At 39.0% G+C, this 22,515-nt stretch overlaps 1 protein-coding gene across 15 annotated transcripts in view; it reads right to left on the bottom strand.

Moving 5' to 3' along the window:
• DST (dystonin) overlaps window positions 1-22,515 on the bottom strand; it is a 289,372-nt gene that overhangs the window by 58,513 nt on the left and 208,344 nt on the right. For all 15 annotated transcript variants that reach the window (XM_088162255.1, XM_088162245.1, XM_088162257.1 and 12 more), the window contains 8 exons: window positions 21,188-21,317; window positions 19,436-19,635; window positions 17,566-18,061; window positions 15,158-16,632; window positions 5,342-5,503; window positions 4,125-4,295; window positions 2,706-2,872; window positions 244-403 (listed from right to left, as the gene is read on the bottom strand). In XM_088162255.1, coding sequence (XP_088018381.1) covers window positions 244-403; window positions 2,706-2,872; window positions 4,125-4,295; window positions 5,342-5,503; window positions 15,158-16,632; window positions 17,566-18,061; window positions 19,436-19,635; window positions 21,188-21,317 — 2,961 coding nt within the window. The remainder of the gene's footprint in view (window positions 1-243; window positions 404-2,705; window positions 2,873-4,124; window positions 4,296-5,341; window positions 5,504-15,157; window positions 16,633-17,565; window positions 18,062-19,435; window positions 19,636-21,187; window positions 21,318-22,515) is intronic.

Genomic DNA, 22,515 nt, shown 5'->3' with positions numbered 1-22,515 from the left:
TTTTAAATAATGAAGAATAATGGAAAAGAAAATCAGAAGAACATAAAATAAATTAAAGTGGAACTCAAAAATTCAAAAAAGATGACATATTGCCAACATAAATATATAAAACTTAAATTATAGGGGAAAAAAATGAAACAGTATGGTAAAATGAGTACAGTGCAACAGCTTTGCCAGTTGTGTTGTGCTTTACAGAAGCATCTAAAAAGAATGACTACAGCAAGTGAGTGGTTTGTATCTTACTTTATGCTGAGAAATTTGCTGCTGCAGTTTGGAGGCCTGTGTTCCAATAGGTTCTGCATTTGCAAGCCTCTTCTCTGTGGCTGTCAGCCACTCCACCAGAGGCTCCAGAGCTTCGTGGAACTGCTGTGCTACCACCGAGATGCCTTCCAGCTGACGGTTCCTAGCAACACACCCAGGGAATGGTTATCTTTTGGCATGAAGTAAGTGTCAAACAGTTTTAATAAAGGCCCTTGAATCCTTTGAAAAACACCCCAGAAATAATTCAATCTCACTGTTGGAACCAGTCACCAAATGAAACAGACATATATCTGTGATACTTAATGAAAGGCAATGTAAAGTAAAAATCAAATAAAATTAAAAACACACAAACACCTCCAAGGCATTTGGCTAATATACCAGTTTTCAAAATAAAAATAACATAACTTTATTCATATACCTTTTGCTAAAAATAATCTAGCACTCAGTTCAGCAAGACATTGTTTTATACCCAGTTAAGATAGTTCTCAAGTTTCCAGCTGTCTTCAAGCGTAAAGTTACATTCCCTTGCCTATCACACATGCTTTAGACAAAGGCTTTACTGAATCAGAACATACTGTCATGCTTCCTCAATGTTGTAAAATATCTTTAAACATTTTTTCAATGATGACAACAGAATTATTTAGTTCTAAATTTGCATCTCTCATCCTGGATAAGAGCTCTCAATGAAGTTAGTGAGACATCATTAATAAAGCACAGAGACTTGACCTCCAAAACAGGAAAGTAGTATCTAAAACATTTCTGGTTCCGATTACTATATCTCAGAGAAGACCCTTGATTACAGCAAAGTGCTCTCTACAAGCAGTGCTGAACAAATGCCATTCAAGCAGACTTTTAGGAGAGATTTGTTCTACATGAAAACATCACAAAAACATCTTTCAAATGAGTATCTCACTCCAGATAAAAGCTACATTTATATGTGCTTTCCAAGGCTTATAAACAAGGTATACTTGACATACTTAGCCATGGAACACTCTGTGGTGTACTCTACATAGTTTTCAAAATCATTCTCAAATTCCTTCTTCATTTCTAGAGACCAGCCAAAGAACAATGGAGAAAAACTGGCAGCTAATGGATGGCTTGGAAAAAGCTGCAATTTCATTTGTAATTAGATATCACCAGACTGGAAGGATATTATTAAATTAAATATGACATTAACATTTACCCCAGCTAATGAGTCAGATTCCTTCAATAAAAAAAAAGGAAAAAAAGAAAAGAAGGAAATAATGGTCTATTAGTGGTTGACTAATTAAATAATCCTATTATTAGTATGAGGTAACAAAACAGGTTCAGCTAAAGAGAGGCTACCAGAAGGAATAGAAGACTGCAGAGGTGAGGTGAGTTCAATGTTACTTTAAGTACCAACACAATCATTTGTTCTTCACTGTGCACTTAAAATTTTTCTTCAGCTTCCCAAGTCCTCTTTTACTCTCAATTATAGGCCTTTTTCCAAGCTATGTCTCATGCACCCTTCTCTCTACTCTGAAAAGACTGTCCTTCTCAAATCCCCACCCAGAAAATATGTTCAGTAACCCTTTCAACACAGATTTCTTCAAAGACACTCTAAAGTTCATAACTTTACAGGTATTTTATACATTGACAACAACTCGTAAATGTAAGCCTGTATTTACATAGATACTGTATGCATGGATTTTTGTTTGATTTTTTCAATTGGAACTTGAAGTGGACCTCAATGTCTTTTAAGAGATATGGTTTTCTGTGTTGCTAGAATATATATATATCTGTATACTTTAAAGGTCCTTTTTTCCCTAGAAAACTAAGGGAGCTCAGCACTTGCATGCATCTGCAACTGACATTACATGACCTCTAAGTTGCAGAAAGTAATTATGGGGAAGGGAAGGGAAGGGAAGGGAAGGGAAGGGAAGGGAAGGGAAGGGAAGGGAAGGGAAGGGAAGGGAAGGGAAGGGAAGGGAAGGGAAGGGAAGGGAAGGGAAGGGAAGGGAAGGGAAGGGAAGGGAAGGGAAGGGAAGGGAAGGGAAGGGAAGAAGGGCCCCATCGTTGTAGCAGCAATTCAAGAGTTTGAAGTTCCAATAGAACATCGTTATTATTTGTTAGGTGTAAAATTTGCACTTGATTCTATTGTTTCTATTCTATTGAGGCAAAAGAGGTTCTTGCCTCAAAACACTTGCATTTTAATTAATTAACAGAGAAAAAATATTCAGAAGATACATATGCAGTTAATCCTAGCAGATTATCACATTAGACTAAACATTTTTTAAAGAGCTTTTGGTCTTCAGGTCACTTTTCTCCACTTTTCCCTCAGAGGACCCATTATATCAACATCAAGACACCAAGACATAATGGAATTGAAAGCATGACAGTACTTCACAGTAGAGTTCCACATGCTAAACATCTATCACATGCTATGTCCACATTTTTCAAATCCATTGAAGAATGTCAAGTACCTTGTTTCAGCTTTACTGAGCAAGGCATCCCATCGACTATCCAGGAAACTCAACTGTTTGAGGATTTTCACTCTGTCAGCAGGCTCTGCTGACTCCGCAATTTTCTCCCCTTCCCGCTTGATTGCCTCCACAGTGGGCTTGCGGTCATCCAGCAGCCTCTGGAGAAGCTACAGAGAAAACAATCAAGCACCAGGTTATTAAGAAATAATACAATAATGCAAATGTGACAACAGTAGACTTCTTGAAAATCCATTAAAACAAGAAAAACCCCAAAAACTAAAGCACAATGCTTATATTGTGATAAAAATGTGAACAAAGCTAATCAAAGAGACACATGTAACACACACATCAACCCCTTCACTGACCAACACAGGCTCCTTTTAGTTTCTCAATTGTTTTCTTAAAAACACTAGAGTTTCATGAAGCCCAAACAACAACCCTGGTTTCTCCGAGTATGGATGTGTGGCAGCCCAAAAAGTGAATACATAGAGGAATACATAGGGAATACAGCTATTTAGAATTAAGTTACATTTTATAGGAACATCATGGGAAAACTGCATGCCCTTCCAGATCTGGCATCACAGAGGTAATTTGGATACAAAGAGAGACGTAAAATAGATATTAAAATTATTGTATAATCGACTCATCACTTATATGAGATTCAACTGAGTTGACCAATCTAGTGTAGTACATTAACTTCTCTGTGAAGAATAAAATGTGCCCCTGTCTACAATCCTCCCTTCCTCCATTCCCTAGGTGCCTTTGGTAACGTTAACATTTTGCCACCACAGGTATCCCAAGACAACAACCTGTACTGGCCATAACTTTATAACTTTAGTGGCAGTGGGCCACAGAGTCCAACTGCACGAATCATATGTTTTATCAGCTACATTATCATTCTTTTTTCTATAACCACTATTAAAATATGCCCAAGTTGATGACACTGATAAGAGTTTCTACATTAGCACAGGCCACTTCCCAATAGGATGCCAACTAATTACCAACAACAAATACATGAAGATCAAGAGCCAAGTATTTAAGTCCATAATCTGCAACCTTATCTTGGTAGTACTAGAGTGAAAATTTACTAGGTTTTATTTCCTACCTTTCAAATGGCTAAAGACTGGATTTTATGCTTTCTCTTTTTCCAATGGATTTTTACCATCCTTTCTATATAATGTTAATAATTCTAACCAGAGGTCAGATTGTACAGTATCACTCTGTCTCATATCTAAGAAGATGAGCACTTCACCCAATCCTGGACAAAGTTGAGTTTTGAACAGATGGCTCCTTTAAACACCTCAGCACACCCCAGTGCAATATAATACACTTGAACAGATATAATGCTTTGCCAAGGACTGGGAATTTATTCTCATTGATCCAGTGGAAGGAGAGAGATTCTAAAACTATTTCATTTACCTTCTGTTCTTGTATTTGGGCCTTAACAACTTTGAATTCAGCAGATGGTGGTTTCTGATTAGCCACAAGATCTTCTGTATCAATGAGCCAGCTAAGCAGAGATTCAAGGGCATCCTGAAATCTCCCACAGTGGAGGAGAGCTTCCTGCAATTGTGCAGCACGCTGGGCAACCTGAAAAAACAGTAGAGGATTTCACCCATTCATTTTATTTCTGTGAAATAATTAGTCAAAACCTATAGAACATCTGTCAATATCACTAATAAATACTCTTGGTTTTATAACTATTCCTAACAGCACTATGTCACAATTTAGCATGAATCTCTTGGGGTTGGAGACATTCAATGAGAAGAACAAACTGAATCCCAGTAAATCAGCCCGCTCTAGTAATTCTTTACAAGTTACTCCAGCATTATATAGCTACAGTATTATGAAATATACTGACAGGATGTTTGCATTTCTGATGGTCTTTATTTTCCTTATAGAAAGAATGAGCCAGGATTTCAAAGTAGCAGCTGTTAATAAGGCTCAATAATGCCATCAATGAGAAATAAAAATAGGAAAGGAGAAGGCAAATATGTGAACCCCAGGTGTCTCTGATTCTGCTGTATCACTCTTTCAGGAAGAAAGCAGAAGAAGATGAGCACCATTTTATTTCCCACCCTTTCCATTTTCCAACAGCAGCTCCTGCTGAAGGAAGACTTTTGAAAAGTACAGAAAAACATCTGCAGCCAGTTTTTCAAAGCAGTGGTACTTTCTGATGCCTCAAGCAGTACAATCCTTAAGGTGCTGTAAAGGAAACATTTCACCAGTCACACAAAGCTGGGCTGTATCATTGCTCTGTGCACTGTGCAGGTACAACAGTGTACATGAGCAAATACAACTAAGTAAAAAAACATGCAAACAATGACTGAAAGTGGGACTGGATCTCCAGGGACCCTTTCCAATCCCAACCATTTCATGATTCCGTGAGTCTTTCCTGAATAAAAATCCAGGACAGACCTAGAGAAAGTTTGGCAAAACCTTATAAATGACAGCAACACCTCTGGCTATTAGCAATATAAATCTTACCCTTAGAATTACAAACAAAGTAACTGTGTAAAGCAAATAAATTCATATTCTAATTGAATATTTAATTTCCTGTATTTTGAAAGACATCAGCAAGCAAATAATCAAAAGATAGAACACAATAAAAGTAGTATAGTATACAAGATAATAACCTTCTTATTAAGAGTCTTCCATCGGGTGTTGACATCTTCAAGGTCATGTTCAAGGTTTTCTGTGTTGGTACTTTTAGCAGCACTCTGAATAAGGCCCTGACCCAACCAATTTACTTCCTGTTGCTTTACTTGTAAGGGTTCAATTTCTTCTTTCTGGAATACCTGCAGTTGAAACGCAAGACAGACATTAAACATGGTAACTTCTGTCATAAAATGCATCGGGTGTTTACATGACAGTACGTAACAAAAACATTGCTTAAAACTGGTGTCTAGAAGAAAGGAAGCCATTCCTTGTCAGGACCTTCCTAAAAAAGCATTAATAAATCTAAACAGAATAGACTCAATCTAAACAGAGCAAATTCAGTACATCATAGAAGGGGAAATGGCATACATTTCCATGAGTAGTTTTAGATAGGAAGGAAAGGGACAGAGAAAAAGAGAGGCAGTGGAAGTTTTGTGGGGTGAAAAAAGAAAACTTCTGATAGAGACTCATCTGTTTAATTATCTATCTATAAAATCCAACAAAAAAATGGCACAGACCAAGAGAGACAAGTGGACATTTTTTCCAAACTAGGACCAAGGCCAAAGTTTTAAATCAAAGTAACAGTGAAGGAAGAGATACTTTAAGATCGGTCTAGATTATAAGGGTAACAAGTGAGGAGGAGGCAGATGCTGTTGAAACACTATCCCGGCAGACACTCAGGAAAATCGGTTTTCATTCAAAGGATATTCTTGCAAATTGCCAAGGCTTTGACAGTGCCCAACAGCAGTTTGAGCAATTTTGTGTTTGCTTTACTTTACTCTTGCAGGTATTTAGGCCTTTTCAGAGCCAGATTATTACCATTAGCAACAGCAATGTAAATCTCCATTTGTATTCAGCAGCATTAAGCTGCACTGACACAAGTGTCAGTGAGATCAGAAAATGGCCTGAAGCCCCTGAATTAATTACACAGGCCTGTGAAAAATAACCAATGAATAAACAATGCTAAAGAATGCTCAACTTTTGACCCTAAATCCTTCAATTTCTATAGCAGCATTCAGTAACAGTTTTGGTGTACACTTAGTGCATTCAAAGCAACCTTTCTCAGCATCCTGAAAAGCAGAGATCGCTCTGAATGTACCAGCAACTCTCCTCTTTTGCACCAAACACGCCGTGGCAAGTGATTGCTTTTAAAGCTGCAGACCTCAGGTGGCTGAGCACACTTCCACCAGCTTGACAAGTTAATCTAGAAGCTACAGCAAATACACTAAACATGAGGAGTAAAATAAATGCAGCATCCCTAAGAGATTTGTTCCTACAGAGAAAAAAACCCCTAAAAACTCTAAGACTCCAGTTACATGAAAACTGAGAGTGCAATGAGTTGGCTGCTCCTAGAAGAAGGAAAATGCTTGTGTTTTTCTTGACTGTAGGGTAAGGAGGAGGCAGAATAATATTTCAACACAGAATCAATAACAAATTCTTCTTTTATGTGCAATAAAGTCACATCTTTTGAGAACAGCGTCCTACCACAGAGGCAACTGATCTCCATAATCTGCCCTTTAAAAATGCACACACTCTTTGTGGAGAGAAGCTTAAAATAAATTACAATTATTGCTGAGGCCAAAGTTTACCAGAAAAACTTAGCAACAAAGCTTGAAGTATCTCAGATTTCAACCAGAGTGGGAAGAAAAAAATTACAGACCCGACAAACACCCTTTCCTTATTACAAAGCTTCCCTTACTCTCTTACCTCATCCACCACTCACAAAGCACTGCAAGATCCCGTGCTTGTAAAATACTACCGTAATGTCAGATCTGCTTTCTGGCATGCAAACGCAAAAGGCAGCTTTCAGAAGAGGCGGTGAGCCTTTAATCTGCCTGCTTTGGAAACCACAAGCATCTGATACTGTTGCTTGCACCTTGATGAGTAAGGCTGCTCAGGGTGAACACTAGGGCCGGAGCTGCCCTCGAATGGCATTGCCTCACCCAGCACAGAGCAGACATGCATTCCACGTCGGGATAACAGGCACCAGCTGGGCAATAACAGCCCTGCTCGAAACAGCTGGAGTAACAATCACTCCCCTCAGACTTTGCCCCCAGTTCATTTCCCAGTCAGAAATACTATTTCACCTATTTTGGACGCCCCACGTGTGCTATGCCAATGACCCAGATCACTGCATCTGCCTAATTTTTAATTTTTTTAGAAGTTACGTTTTTGCAATAATAGCAAAACTTAAGAGTTTTAAACAAATATAATTACGGTTATATTACAATTATTTCACAAATCTACGGATTATTATTCTTTTTCTAATTACCTTGTTGGACAAGAGGCCATTGCAGACTGTATCCAAGGTGTCTTGGATGCCAGTAGTCCAGATACTGCCTTTATTTCTCTCTGGGAAAACTTTTGGGCAGTTTACAGTACTATCTAATTCAAGCTGTTGAACAGAAAATGCCATTTCATTTGAGCCTGTACATACCACACTGCATTCCTCTGTATCAGATAAAATTTCATATTTTGCAAAATCCAAGTCACTAGTTTTTACAGCAGCATTAGTGTAACAAACATCTACATGAGGAACTACATCATCCACATAATCCTCCTCTACTGTTGTGACTTGTGTTTTAGTTTCTTCATAAACTTCATATGTATTTTCCACTTCATTTTTATCCATACTTCTTCCATCGCCTTCAAGAGGATCTTCATGTGACAGAATTTTCTCTTTGAAACCATGTAAGTGAGAGTATTTCCCCTCCATCTCTTCCTGATCACTCTCAGGAGTCTGGGCATTGTTTTGTTTTACTTTTCCAGAGGGTAAAATGTCATGCAAAGCCAGTCTGCAGTTTTCATTGACAGGGACACTCATGCTTGCAAGCAGTGGGGCTTGCTGCTCTCTGCAAATTGCTGGGATATACGGTCTGAACTGACCTACTACATGGATATCTTCTGCAGAAGACAGACTTCGTGTTTGAGTTTGCTCCTCTGCTAAGGTGGTGTCTTGTTTATCTTCCCTTTCTGTTGGAGGGCTGCACAAACCAGAATCATCCTCTTCCGAGGTAAGAGAATTCGTACCCCATTTGCATTTGCCTAGTCTAGCTGCCTCTGACAGATCAGCAGTTTCATTAAAGGAGCTTTCACTTCTATTAGTGTAATCTGGAAAGCTGGGTGGCACAAGCATTCTCCAGGATCGTCTGTGTTCCTTCTTTTCGGTGTGAGACTTTGCTTTGGGTAACCCAGCTGTCCGAATTATATCACTGTTCAGTTTAAGAGCATCAAAGATCATTTTTTCATCTAACTTGTTAGCTTCGCGGCTTCGGAGCTCAAAAACACTGGAAGAAGTAAGGGCACCATTGGAGCACAAAGTACTGATGTCCAGTGTTCTGTGACTGTAGGGTAAGGTCCGGTCTGTGAAATGCCTCGAAGAGAGGCTGCCCTTGGAGCCTGAATCAATCTGTTCATTCAGCCGCACAGTGTCATAGATAGACCTCTGGGGAACGTAGCAGTCTTCAATATTTAGATCTTCATCTTCTTCCCCTTTGCCAACACATGAAGGATTCTGACGCAGACAGTCTGGCCTGCTAAGTGGCTTCCCCATGTTGAAAGTGTTCACACAGGTATACCTCCGTTTTCACAGATTCAGGGCAAACATTTAAAAACCACTAGCAATCTGAAGAAACAGTAAACTTGCCCTTAGCATAAGATGCATAGATACAAAAATATACATCATAAGATATGAAGTGGCTGAGGTCATTCATAATCAGTGCATCCGTTTAAATTTGACTTTACCTGGATATGAGGTTTCCCACCCCCCCAAAATATAAAGTGCTTCAGTAAGAAAATAACAGAAATGTCCCAATGTCACACAAAAACAAATTATAGCAGAAACCAGCAGTAGCCAAATACGTCAAACATTCAGTGGAAGGCTTCATTTATTTTTCCAGGTCAGAATCTGTATCTGAAATCTCCCAAATAAGCCTTCAAATGAACAAGTGTTAGAGAAGGCAGTACATTATCTTCTGTACATGACTGCTTAACTGTAATCCATTTAGCTGGCTTGCAGGGTCCCATCTCCTTTATAAATAAAACATGGTGTGGCAGCTTAAAAAGACAGAATCCACAGTGGCTTGTATGGTCCTGACCAAGGCACGGAGAAAATCCTGGGGGGTGGGGGGAAATAAGTTAAATCCAGAACAGTAAGAATAATAAAACAGCCCTTTACTTTTTTGGCAGTAGCTATAAATAACCTTGATCTGAAAGGCAGCTTATCCTCCTCTTGTAACAGGCTTGTTCGTGGTGCCTCCACAAGTCCCACAGGAAAACATCACTTTCTCGCAGCCAAGCCAACGCGTCCTTCGAGCAGACCGTCGGAAGACGAGTGTTCCAGACCGATTCTCCCGGTGCCGTCCTGGAGAGCTCTTTAAGGCATCTGCACAGCCGAGCTAGCGTGGTGCGTTCCCCGAAGGCACGGCAGGTTTACGTTCGGCAGGTCCCGACCGTGAGCTGCAGCTAGCGGGCTGCCCTCAGCTCATCCTGCTCATCTCTGAGGCGCAGCTGCTGAGGAGCCGAGGGAGGCAAGAGGGAAAACCCCGCCGTGCAGCGCCGGCGCGTCCCGCCCGCCTCGCCCGCTCCGGCCGCCAGGCACGCCCCGCTCCGCTCCGCACAAACATCTGTCCCCGCCCGCCCGCGCCCCCAGCGCCGCTCCGGGGGCTCCCCCGGGGCTCCCCTCCCTCCGGCCCTCCCCGCCGCCTCCTTATCTCCTCAGCCGCCCGCGCCTTCGCTCCTCGCCCGGTGCCGCGCAGGGGGCTGGCGAGGGCAGGCGGCGGGGAGGCTTCGCCGCCCGCCCGGCCGTGACATCGCTCCGCCCCAGCCCGCCCGGAGCGCCGGGAGAGCGGCCGGCCCCGCTCCCGCCGCTGGCCGGAGCTTTCCCGGGACAAACTGCGGGAAGGAAGCAGCACTGTAACCGCGCCCGCACGCCATCGCTCCGTCTCATAAAGAAGGCATTTCCATGAAGGCTTCCTTTCCAAAGTTACGTCGAAAGTTCACCTCTGTGTTACTTTAAAAAAAGAAATTCCCCCAAACTCGCCTAGTGTTTAGATTAGGTGTTGGGATAGTCAGCCATTGCTGCACCTGACATGCAAAGTGAGATGTTCAGTCCAGTTTTGACTACTTTCAGTCTGGTGACTGGTCCTGAGGCAAGAGCTTAGGGTGGCGCTGGCTGACAGGGCAACCACTCCTGAAGAATCCAGCTCCTAGCTCCCACTGAAAGAAATATTAAAATACTGGGGGGAAAACTAACTATCTCTGAAACACTTTTTTAAAGTGGGATATATTGGAACTCAAACCAGCCTATCAGGACAAAGATTCCGGTTTGGGAAATCGGCATCTTTTGGGAAACTTACCAGTAACCTGCCAGCAACACAGGAGGAGCTGCCATGACCAAGCAGCTGCACTCCAGTAGAAGCCAAACCCCAAATGACCTGAGCTGCTGGTGTGACAGCAGCCATCAGTTAATAGGGACAATTCAAATCTCAGTTTAGGACAGCATAAGGCACGTCGTGCTGAAACTTAACACAGTGCATTCACTACAATCAGCTTGAGCTTTCTCCATTAAGCAGCAAGCAGGATACACTGTATGCAAGAAATACAAACATACCACACTTCATGTCTATTGATTTACTTAATAAACAGTCAGGTACATATCAAAACACTAAGGTCATGCAAAACAAATTCTCTCTTCCTCCTCTCTGGTGAGCAGCCATATAGCATTTGGATTATGCCAAACAGATAATCACCTCTGGATTCTCTAGCAGAGAATATACTATAATTGTAAAGATGCAAAAAGATTTTTAGATGCTTTTGATGAAGGGTCCTATCGTCCATGGTTATTTTCACCCAAAATAACCAAAACCACTTAGATCTCTGCTGAATTCAGAAAATGATGCATGATTTTATAGGGGGAGTGTATAGCTGAAATTGGTCTGTATTTGTTCAACAGCAAAATTATTTTAACTGCTAAAAAACAGTTTACCATTTTTCATTGTTTCTGCCAGACTTTTGTATGACAGATAAGTCACTTTCAAAACACAACTCTTAAAAAAATTTTAATACTTGCTTATATTACCTTTGCTTTTCAATGCAGACCTTAACTGTAGTAAATCCTATAGAAGATTTTAGTATCCTATTCCAGGGTTTGTAAACAGCACATGGGATATGTAACACTTAACTCAAAGAGAAACTTAAAGAGAAACTTCTGATTATGCTTTCAACATTATTTGCCTCCAAAGCAAAAATCAGAAGACTGACACCCTACTCACTAACATAACTAACAAGACATGTAGATGTGGCATTTAGGGACACAGTTGATGGTGGACTTGGCAGTGCTGAGTTAACATTGGACTCTATGTTCTTAAAGGTCTTTTCCAACCTAAACAATTCTGTGGTTCTATAACATAAGCCAATTAAAATCTTAGTTCAAGCTCATTGGCAGGAATACTCAGGCTACCTAAAAATTCCCCTAAAGACCAATTAGAAGGCAACCTCTAATGACTATATCTACTTTTAATCCAAAAATAAAAGCAAAAATCAAATTAACCACATGCTCATGAAAGCTGTAACAGTGACATGTTGGTTTTACTAAGAATGACAGTACAAAGAACTGTGGAAGAGTTTTAAAAAGTAAAATAATTCAACTTTGGGTTCTTTCTCTATTTCAGAGGGAAACCAGCTGTAAATGCTTCTCCAACTGCAAACATTCTAGCACTGTGTAGCTACTCAAACCCAGAGTGTTTGTTTCAGTCCATTTGCACAATTCTTTTTTGTTTTGCTTTTGAAGAATGGTGGCAGACTCAGTGTACCTTAACAAACCCAATTTACTGAAATGTCCTTTCAGGACTAATCTACACATTGCATACAGACTTTGGGGTAAAAAGTGTCTTACAGAGCCAAGTTCATTAGTAATTTTTTTGTGTGTGTTTTATATTAATTGAGATAAATTCTTCATCTGATTACACTCTTCCTGAAGTGAAGTAAGAGTCATGGTTCTACTTTGAAATGAACTGCTCTGGAGATTTTTATTTACAAAAAGTAAATTTTTTAACAGCATTGTAAATAAATATAGTTTAACACTGACGGCAACTACTTACAATTTAACACTGACAGCAACTACTTTCAATTTAACACTCTGTACTGCCTGGAATAAGTACATTACAAAGAAGAAATATAAATAAAACAAGTATGCATATGCATTTTTTATATATATATAAAACACAATTCAAAGCCAGTTTATTTTTTTAAAAACATTATGTGTTTTAATGTCATGCCAAGAAGATGCATGCAGCTCTAACTCTTTGTACATAAAAATTGGTTAAACCACAAAAACCACCTCTGGCCCATTACATGAGATCCTTCCCTGAAGAGAGTGGAGATTTCATGTTAATAGACCTATACCAAAGAACAACTCTTGTGCTTTACTCTTGAGGAACTGAAGCTGACTGTAGCTGACCACAGAAGCTAAAGACATAAGGAGCCAGACAGTGGTTTTGTGGCCACAGCCACATTTTCAGGTTTATGTGTTTGTGTACGTGCACAAACATGTGAGCAAACACAAACACACCACGAGTGGAGCAGGATCTGTGGGATCCAGTCTCCCTGCAGTTTGCTGCCTCAGGTAGAACTGCTCTCTGGAAGGGCAAAGAGTATAAACAGATAGATTACTTACTGTAATTTTGATATGCTCCAGTAGCACTGACAACAAGCATTAGGAGGGTTGATCCCTATCCTCCTGCTATCAGTATCCCTTCACTATCTACACTCTCACTTAGTAAAATTTCCCATTCTGGTCTCCCTGTTTCCTTTCTTCGAAAGCTCCTCACTCTGCTGTTTCATTTCGGCATTTGCTTTTCACTTATTTAAACAACCCCTTGGCTTTTTCATCATTCTTCACCTCCTGTTTAATGGCTTTGTGTTTTTAATCATAAGCAAAAGCATGGCCTAAAATAGTTGCTTCAAGCAAAACACATTTCTAAGCTTATAAATATCTAATATAAATACAATCCCAGAGTAGACTTCTGGATATAAACATGCTGCTATCACTGTTCTCCTTTATGTCTCTCCAGGGTTTTTTTTGTCTTCTTACCACATAAGCTTTTGTGTTTCAGGACTGCTGTCACTCCCCTGGTCTGAATAGGTCTCTCACTCCCAAACTGCTCAATTACTGTGTTGTGTCCAATGTCCTGATGAACTACAACACTGGGACAACACACAGGGAACTGGATTTTCCTACCATCCACTCACCAGGTTCTAGCACTGCAGAAACATTTTTCTTTACAACAAAATACATATTTGTACATATACAATTCATTGTATAAAATACGTATTAAGAAAAACCTGAAGCTGCACACAATGTTTGAAAATGAAAGAAATATGGTGAAATCAGAGATCCCAAACTGGCCACAACTGAAGTCCTGTACAGCCAGTGTAAGCAAGAGCGTTCAGAGCAGGAGCTGTTGCTATCTTCCAATATCCAAAGTGTTTTACTAACCATATACAAAGAAAAGCCATTTGTTTCTCTTTTAAATTGAGATAGACTTGTTAGGATAGACTGGCATACAATTTTAATCCTCCCAGCCTAATGCAATCTCCTCATAATATAAGTATTTGTTCAAGATTTTTGTCTCTATTTATATAGTCTCAAAGATCATCAAAACTCACAGTAACCTCCATTTGAAATTCCCAGATGAAAGTTTTCTGGTTTAATTTTCCTTTCCAATATGGCTTAAACAAGCAAAATACACCCTCTGTTGGGCCAGCCATGTAATGACTCTTTTCCAAGGTCATCAAATTTTTAACAGTATGGCTTATCAAATCCTCCAGTGAAGGTTTGGCTTTATCATTAAGTGTCAACTAATGTACAAGTCATACAAACATTTGAATCAATATTATATTGGAAAGAAACCAAAGCAGTGCAGAATATTCAGTGCTACTATATAGCCATTAGGAGATTTATGATCTTTTTCAAAGCTGCTTACATCTATAAATCGTTCTGGTGAGCACTGGAAATTCATTTCTTGTAACCCAAGTCAAGCAAGTATCTGTACTTATTTCAGTAGCAAAGCTCAATTAACACTCACCATCACTGCAATGCATTTTTTTTTTGAGCTGGACATGGATTGCTAGCTGACATATTAGAAAAGGTACACACAAAAGCTCTGAAGTGCATTTGGATAAGGATGCTACAGAAAAAATCTCAATATAACAGGGGTGTTATTTTGCCTGTTTTCTTTTTATTAGGATGTTTCTACATAAGGGTGGAACTCAGTGAGAGAAAACTGGCCAGTGTATCAGAACAGAAAATGGCAAAAGGTAACAGCTTAAACCTAAATAAGCTGAAACCTATACCCAGGTGAAAAAAACCCTAAAATACTCAGATGAGCAAAGTGAATATAGTCTGCTATGTGAGCACTGGAGCCTAAAATTCACACCACTGTGAAGATGAGAGTTGTGCAATACATGGACATCAAATAGAGACAATATGCAGTTTCTCAGAAACAGAAAGGCAGATGGATTATAGAAGGTAACAAGATAGTGAAGAGAGATGAAGAGGAAATTGGGGTGCAGAAACCGGGAGCTGAGATGCAAAAATCCCAGTGTCTGCCAAGCTGCAGCAAAGGAACATAAGCTCCCCATTTAAAACAGATAAAATGCATACAGGCAGAACAGATTGCTGTGAAACAAGACTTCTCTAAGGTCTGCACTTAACCAGTCCCTTTCACTATGATGTTTAATAAAATGGTACTGTGATAAAATACTTTATAATAAGAAGAAAGCAATCTTCCTACCTTGAATGTATTCAGCTGCAGATTAATAGCCTCTGTTTCCATTCCAACAGGACCTTGTGACTCTTCATGTTCTTCAGCTCTCCCAAGCAGAGTGGAAAATTCTTTTAGCTTACTGTAAAACTCCTCAACACGGCAAATAGTACCCTCCACTTGATCTTCCCTGGCTTTTGCTCTGTCTAGTAGCTTGTTGCACTGTTTATTTAGAGCTTCCAAGTCTCTCTTTATACCAACAAGATCAGGAGAAGCTTCAGCTTCTGTGGCTAGCATAATTTTACAGTTCTTATTAGCATTTTCATTATTCATTATAAGATCCTCCAACTTTTTCATGAAGAGTTTTATGTCCTCTCTCTGTACTTGCAGTAACTTGAGATCTCTCCCGACTGGAGCCATGCTATCAAGTTCATCATCAAACTCGGCAAACTGAGAGAACATCTCTCGGATGCTGTTTTGGAAGTGGCCAATTCCCTGAAGTTTGGTCTCTAGGAACGAGCATCTATCCTCAACTTGTTGCTTCACTGCAGTGTATTCTTGCTCCAAAGATTCGGCTTGGAGTAAGAGGTCAGAAACACCTGCTGAATCAGACGCTTCTACCACCAGGTCTTGGGCAAGCTTTTTTGTTAAATCAATGTGAGGCTTTAAAACCTGCAAGGCTTTCTGCTGGGCCTGCATCATTGTCAGGTGTTTGTTACTGAATGACTGAGGTCCAAGTGAATCATGAGCTTCCAGATGTTCTTTGGCACTTTTAAGCTGTCTTTCTGTTTCCCTGGATGAGTCCTGAAACTCTTTCAGTCTCTGTGCCATATTTTCCAAGCACTCTCTCTTCTTATGTAACTGCTCTGTAACCACTTTCACATTCTGATTAAGCACCTTAGTTTCTTCTTGAACAATTTCTTTATCTGTTTGACTTGCATTGAGCAAACTTTCAGCAGAATTATTTAATAGTTCCACTATCCCGTGGTGTTTATCCAGTTCTTTCTGCCATGCCCTCACCTGAACAATAGAATCCTCTATTTCAACAGGGTTTATGCCAACTTTTAATTCACACAGGTTGCTTTGGCACTTCTCTATCCATGGCTGCAGATTTTCTACATGCTGCTTATATTTGAGGGCTTTCTCCAGACAATCCGCTAATTTATCTTCCCTTTCTTTTACCTGTTTATTCATTTCATCCCAGTTATTCTTGAGTGTTGCAATTCGGGATTGTAACTCTGCTTTGTCATCTCCTTGAGTCTTCTGTAAGATACTTTCTCCTTCTGCAACAATTCTTTCATATGAACTAATCTGATCGGTCATTGTCTTCTTAAAATCTTTCTGTTCTTCAATTAGTGATTGCAAGGCATCAAGTTTGGCTGACACAGGACGAGCCTGGTTCAGCTCTTCTTTCTTTTTGCTTAGCCAGGCCTGAAAGTCCTTAGACATTTGCTGGAACTGATGAGAAGTGGTGTATGCTGACTGGAGCTGCTGGACATGGTTATCTACAAAGGAGAAGGCAGCACAGAGGTTCATTAGCAGAATCTGCTAGTATTCAGTGAAAAAAATGATAATTAATACTGATTCTATTATGCATGATCATTAATTTAAAGAAAGCCAGTCCTTAGTATGTGGAGTTTGACTGGCAGACAACCAAGTTTCTTGCAAGGGGCAGCCTCATTCCTGTAATACAGAAGAGCAGTGAAGGCATTAGGACATGAATCAAATGAGGTGAGCTCATCCAGTCTGTGTCTACATGGATCCCATTTGGGCAGATTTTGGTGGTTAAAAACACACAATTGTGCTTCATGGTACTATGAAGTGTAAGCACAGGGAATATTAAGTGGTATATCCTAGTAGTTTCTAATTCATGGCCTACAGGCAATACATGTTCCTAGGGAGATTCTTTGAAGTTCCTCATGACCAGAGGAAATTAAAAACCAAAAAAACTGAGGCTGCTAAGGAAAACAAAGTATGATATCACTTGCAATGTATTACTTTCTCAGTTCTGTTGTTCAAAACGCAAGGAAAGGCTGCAGACTACCAGCTCCCTTCTGTCACAGGCAGTTTTATACAATTACCACTATGTTTCACTAAGCCATTAACTGGTGTTTGCCTAAAAACTGTCATTTTGGCTTATACTCTGCCCCTGTGAAGTCGGGTAGCTCAATGAACAGCATCCTCTTTTGGTATTCCAATTCAGTGAAGATGCACCTGAAGGAAGACATGACAAAAGCAGCCTTGTTATTTTACTCCAAGTTCCCTCCCAAACCGCCCTTTTCAAGGCATAGGGATTCTTCTAAATTCCAATGTACAACTGCTTAGGGGTTGGACTGGAATAGAGAGCTGGTACCAGGCTCAGTTCACTCAACACCTTTATCACAAACTTTTGCCTTACTTATGCCTTAGTTACTGTTTTTCTTTAAATAAATACTAACCTGATTTTTGCTCAATATCCTTAAATGATTTTAAGATGCCGTCTAACTGTCTTGTAAGTTCTGCTTTCAAATACTCTTCCCCAACCAGTGTTGACAGCTCTTCACAAAGAGCTTGTGCTGCATTTATATTCTTCATTTCCTGTTCTATTTCCTCCTTTGTTTCTTTAGCAATTTCCAGCTGTTGTTTCACAGCATCAGGTTGTGTACTCACAGCCAGGCTGCTGCTGAGTTTACTATCCAAGGCACTTAGCTTATCAGACAGACTTCTGAGTAAACTTTGATACTCTGTGCTTTTCACAATGGCTTGGTCAATTCGGTCACATCTCTTCTTCAGTTGGCTGGTTAGACTGTCCCACTTTTGTGCCACAGCTGCCAGTTGCTCTTTTACAATTTCATGTGAGGGTGGATGTTCACCAGGTCTCTCCAGAATCCCCTGCCCAGCAATAGTTAACTGCTCATATTGTGGCTTTCTGGTGTCAAACTCTTTGAGCAGAATCTAGGAAAAAAAGAGAATTTTTAAAAGAATGCAGTTCATGAGGAAAAAAAAAAAGTGTTCCTGATAGAAAATTATGTAGAATTTGTTGCAGCTAAACTCTATTATTGAGTGTATCCAAGTTAAATAAATGTGCCTTTTACATAAACTGTGTTGTTTCCAAATATTTACATCAAAGAAAGAGAAAAAAATTAGGTGAATTTCCACATAATCTAATAGAAATTCAACCAGGAGATACAAGTAAACATTGAGTTCTGTTAATACTACAGTAATTAAGTAACCACACTAAGCAAAATAAGTGATGTTTAGTTTCAAGTAGTGTCTTCTTTCCTAGACAGTTTTGATATTTGTCTTAAGAAAGAACTTCAAAGAAGGTGTATTCTGACATATTATCATAATGTTTTATTATAGAACAGAGACTATCTGGCTAATTCACAAAATCACTGAATGTGTAGTGTAAGACCTTTTAAGTTTATATCACTGGTTCTCAGTATTTTTTTTTTGACAGTAAGTTACAGCTTGCAAAAGAAGGGACAAATATAATGGTTTTACTTTACAAAATATTCCAAACCCTTCCTAAGTCAATTAGGTTGAACTTTTAAGGACTGTGAAATACATGATGGTCTTATGCCATCTGTCTAGACTTCTGAAGCACTTACAAAACAATATTGAGTCACAGTATTTCACATTGTATTAGAACATTGTTCATGTTTTAAACACTTCATTTTAAACAATACTGATATTAAAGCTTTAATAACATTTTTTTTCAAAAACAAATAATTTCCCATCAGCTTGGAATAATTGGCAGCAATAGAAATGTTTGAAATTAAATTTTATGCCTTCTGCAACCTCATCTGATTTCACATTCAGTTATTTTGTCTGCAGTTTGCTGTGTTGATGTCAGTAAATTACTCTAACCATTCGTTATACTTTTTCTTCTGTCTTTGACACTCTTGGCCACATATCTGTCAACAGTACTGCATTTCACTTCACTTATTTTTGTTAGCTACTGGCATAGTCAAGGGAATAAAATCTCAAAAAGCTAGTTGGTAACCACAGACTGTATATGAGGAATGACAGTAAAATGTCAAATTAATAAAATTCAAAGGGACATTTTCATTCCATTACAGAGAAACCACAGTATGGTCAACACAGAAAGGAGGATCAATGTCTCCTCAACATTTTTCTTTACCTGTTCTGATCTCTCTTCACTCTTACGATAACTTTTTTCTTGTAATTACTGTAGTCAAGTATGACATAAGCTGATACCTACAGATAAACAAATCTAATGGCTTACACTAATCATGCTCTGCTCTAGATGCAATACCAAAAAGGCAGAAGAAACTTAAATCAATAATATGTGTTGGCACTACTCACCTGAACCTGTTGCTTTTGTGTATTCAGCATATTAGGATCAATTGATAACGGTCCCAGCACACTGACCATTAGCTCCTTCTCTACAAGCCAGTGCTTTAGCTGAGCTTCTGCTGTCTGGAACTGGATCAGGTAATTTGAAGACTCCTCCAGTTTTTGTTGTCTCTCAGATGTAACTTGATTGAGTTCTTTCCATTTGGAATCTAGCAATGATAATGTTAACATATTGCATGCATGCTCTAGCAGATGGATTCTGAGACAGCAGACTACATATGAAACATAAACAGAGGTCTCTCATAAGGCTTCGTGCTGATTAACTCCAGATGCCTTATTGCAGTGACTCTGCAAATAACATCTTTTAAAAGTCAGACCCACATACACTTGGATGACAGTCAGCCACCTGTGGAATTTTTAGAGCAATGAATATTCAACATGTAATAAAATTGTGTTAGAATACTACTAAATGAAATACCCTCAAATTCAGGCTTTGGCTTCAAATTATATTGAAGGCAAAGGGTTCTACTCAGTTATAACTCAGGTGCCTGATTTAAATAGACAAATCTCCCTGCTTATTCACTAATAAAGCCCCTTAACTTTTCAAGGGTGATCAGAAGCCCAAAATTAAGCTTCAACTATAAACAGCCCTCTGAAAATGCCTAATTCTTTCAAATATCTGTATCATTCATCTAAAACCCGGTATCTAATGATGGCTAATGAGAATACTTCTGCATATAGGTATTTCAAAGGCACTGTGTGAGCTTAGGTTCACACCTCACCAGTCTGTGGTCTTTTCCACCATGGCAAGTGGTTTCCAGAGCAGCCTTTAAGTCTTAGTCTTGTACCTTCCCCCTTCCCCTCTGTGATACTGTCAATGCTTGCCCAGTCAGCTCTGGTATTTTGCTAACTCCCTGCCCCTGATTTTCATCCCTGTTTTCCTGTTGCTGCTTCACAGTCCTCTGCTCATTCTGTATTAATCCCCTTTCAATACTACTAAAGGTCTGTTGGAGACCTTACCTGCTACTTAAACTTTTCAGAGTTTCACTTACAAGCAGGACAGACTGGAAAAATTCTCAGCTTCAAAATTACTTTTGGTGTAGCAATGGAAATGCCTATCACTATGAAACAAAATTGACATGCAATGCTATTGATCTATTAATTATTTAAAATATGACTAACCTAAAGAAAATTTTTAAAAGCTCATGATAATTAGGTGCTGCAATATTTCAAAATCTATTGACCAAGCATGGTAATTTTCTTTTTTTCATTCGCTTTTTGAAAAATTTTTAGCAAAATTTTTACAGTTTTAGAAAAGAACAAAATACCACCAAACCCACAAAATGCCAAAAGCCACCAGTTCATGGGGAAAATACACGCAGAAAAGCACTACCAACAACTCAAACCATTCTCTACATGAAATTAGAATCACCCTTATTTGTTATATTTTGTAAAAATAATAAAATATATATGTATATATGTAACTGGCCAGTCGAGTTTTAGCTGCACACCATTTGAAAAAGAGAAAGCCTCTCAAACAGGAAGTCAGGCTATAGCCTGTGCTAATACAAATTTAGAGGCCCTGGACATCAATGGATTTGCTTCAGATGTACATGCTTACAAATGGAGTTATTTCCACAGAATTTAAGGGGTAAGAGGAAACAAGGTTTGAAAATACTTGTTATTGCTAATAAATTAAAAAACTCATAATAAAGCAAATTCCAAATCAGTCTGAGCTATAATATAGCTTTATTGAAGTACCTATTTTATCCAACGTTTGTCTCCACTTCAGTGCCTCTGGAGAGTCAGGGTTCTTCTCCAATAGCTCTGTAACTTTGTCCTTTAGTTCCTGCACTTTATTTGCACTTTGCTTTAATTCAGTTTCAAAAAGCTGAAAATTCAGGTGATAAAATAAATAAATAAGAGACTAAAGAAGAACGGTAAAGTTTGCAGTCCATAATACTGAGGTGCCAAGTAGGAAGATAAAAAAATAAATATCTCACCTGTATATACTACATTTCTGCTATAAATCTCAACACACGTTATAATGACATATGTTACTAGCCAATTTTTTGGAAGAGAGAACCTGACAGATATAAACTATATTAATAATAATTGTTTAATTTGAACAAATAACAGAACTAGAAGAAGTCAGATAAATAAGATTCACTAGATCCATTATATTCACATATACTTGGAATCTATTTGTGTACAGAAGGCACACTGACTAATGCAAAGCATAGCTCACAGCAGAAATAATCCTACCAGCTTTGACAGAGAGGAGTGTGCTGTGGCCTCATTTACCTCAGTAAAAGTCCTGCTATCACAGACAGACTATTTCATGTAGATCCCCTAAACCGTTAGTTTAAAGAGAATCAGATTTTTAAGTATAAACCTAACAGAAGACTAAGATACTCAGCAAATCCTAATTAATGCTGTTCTTGCAGACAGAAGTGAATGTTTCTTATATGCCTGGCAAAGGGCTCTTATATGAATGTTCTTAAGTAACAAAGCTTGCCTCGTGGAGTTGTTTTTTAATTATCCAAAACCCACAAAATAAACACTGAACAAACTGTACTTGATTTAGCACTTCTAATAAAAGGTCCAATGCATCAGATGACTCTTGCTTGAGCACTCACTCAGTTTTCCAACTATTTGTGAATACTCTTCTATTACTACACTGCGGGTTAGATGATCATGATAGCTTTGCACAGTCTCTGTTAAGAAAAAAGAGCTGGTTTTCTTTCACACTTAGTCGGAATTTTAGGATTGAATGTTATCCAACTCTGAGGAAGTTGGTAGCTGGTCAGGTTAATTTTTAAGGGTGACCCGCCAAATATAAAAGAAATTGAGTTAAATCTCATTCTGTCTTTGTTTATATACAATCACAAGCAAGAAAAGAATTTTCCCTATCCATTACATTTCCCCTTTATAGATGAACTTTACATGTGTAAATATTGTCCTTCACTGCTAGGGAAGCATATGTCTCCAATGCTGAAACAGGACAGAAGCTTACTGCTGATTCAGTGGTTTTCTCATATCAATTATAAAGGGGGAAGGAGGCTGTTGTGCAGCTATATAACTTAACA

Source organism: Sturnus vulgaris, chromosome 3 (genome assembly GCF_052056855.1).
Source record: "Sturnus vulgaris isolate bStuVul1 chromosome 3, bStuVul1.hap1, whole genome shotgun sequence".
In the NCBI taxonomy this organism is placed as follows: Eukaryota; Metazoa; Chordata; class Aves; order Passeriformes; family Sturnidae; genus Sturnus; species Sturnus vulgaris.
The sequence above is the reverse complement of the archived record's forward strand: the minus strand, read 5'-3'. Positions and strand labels throughout refer to the sequence as shown.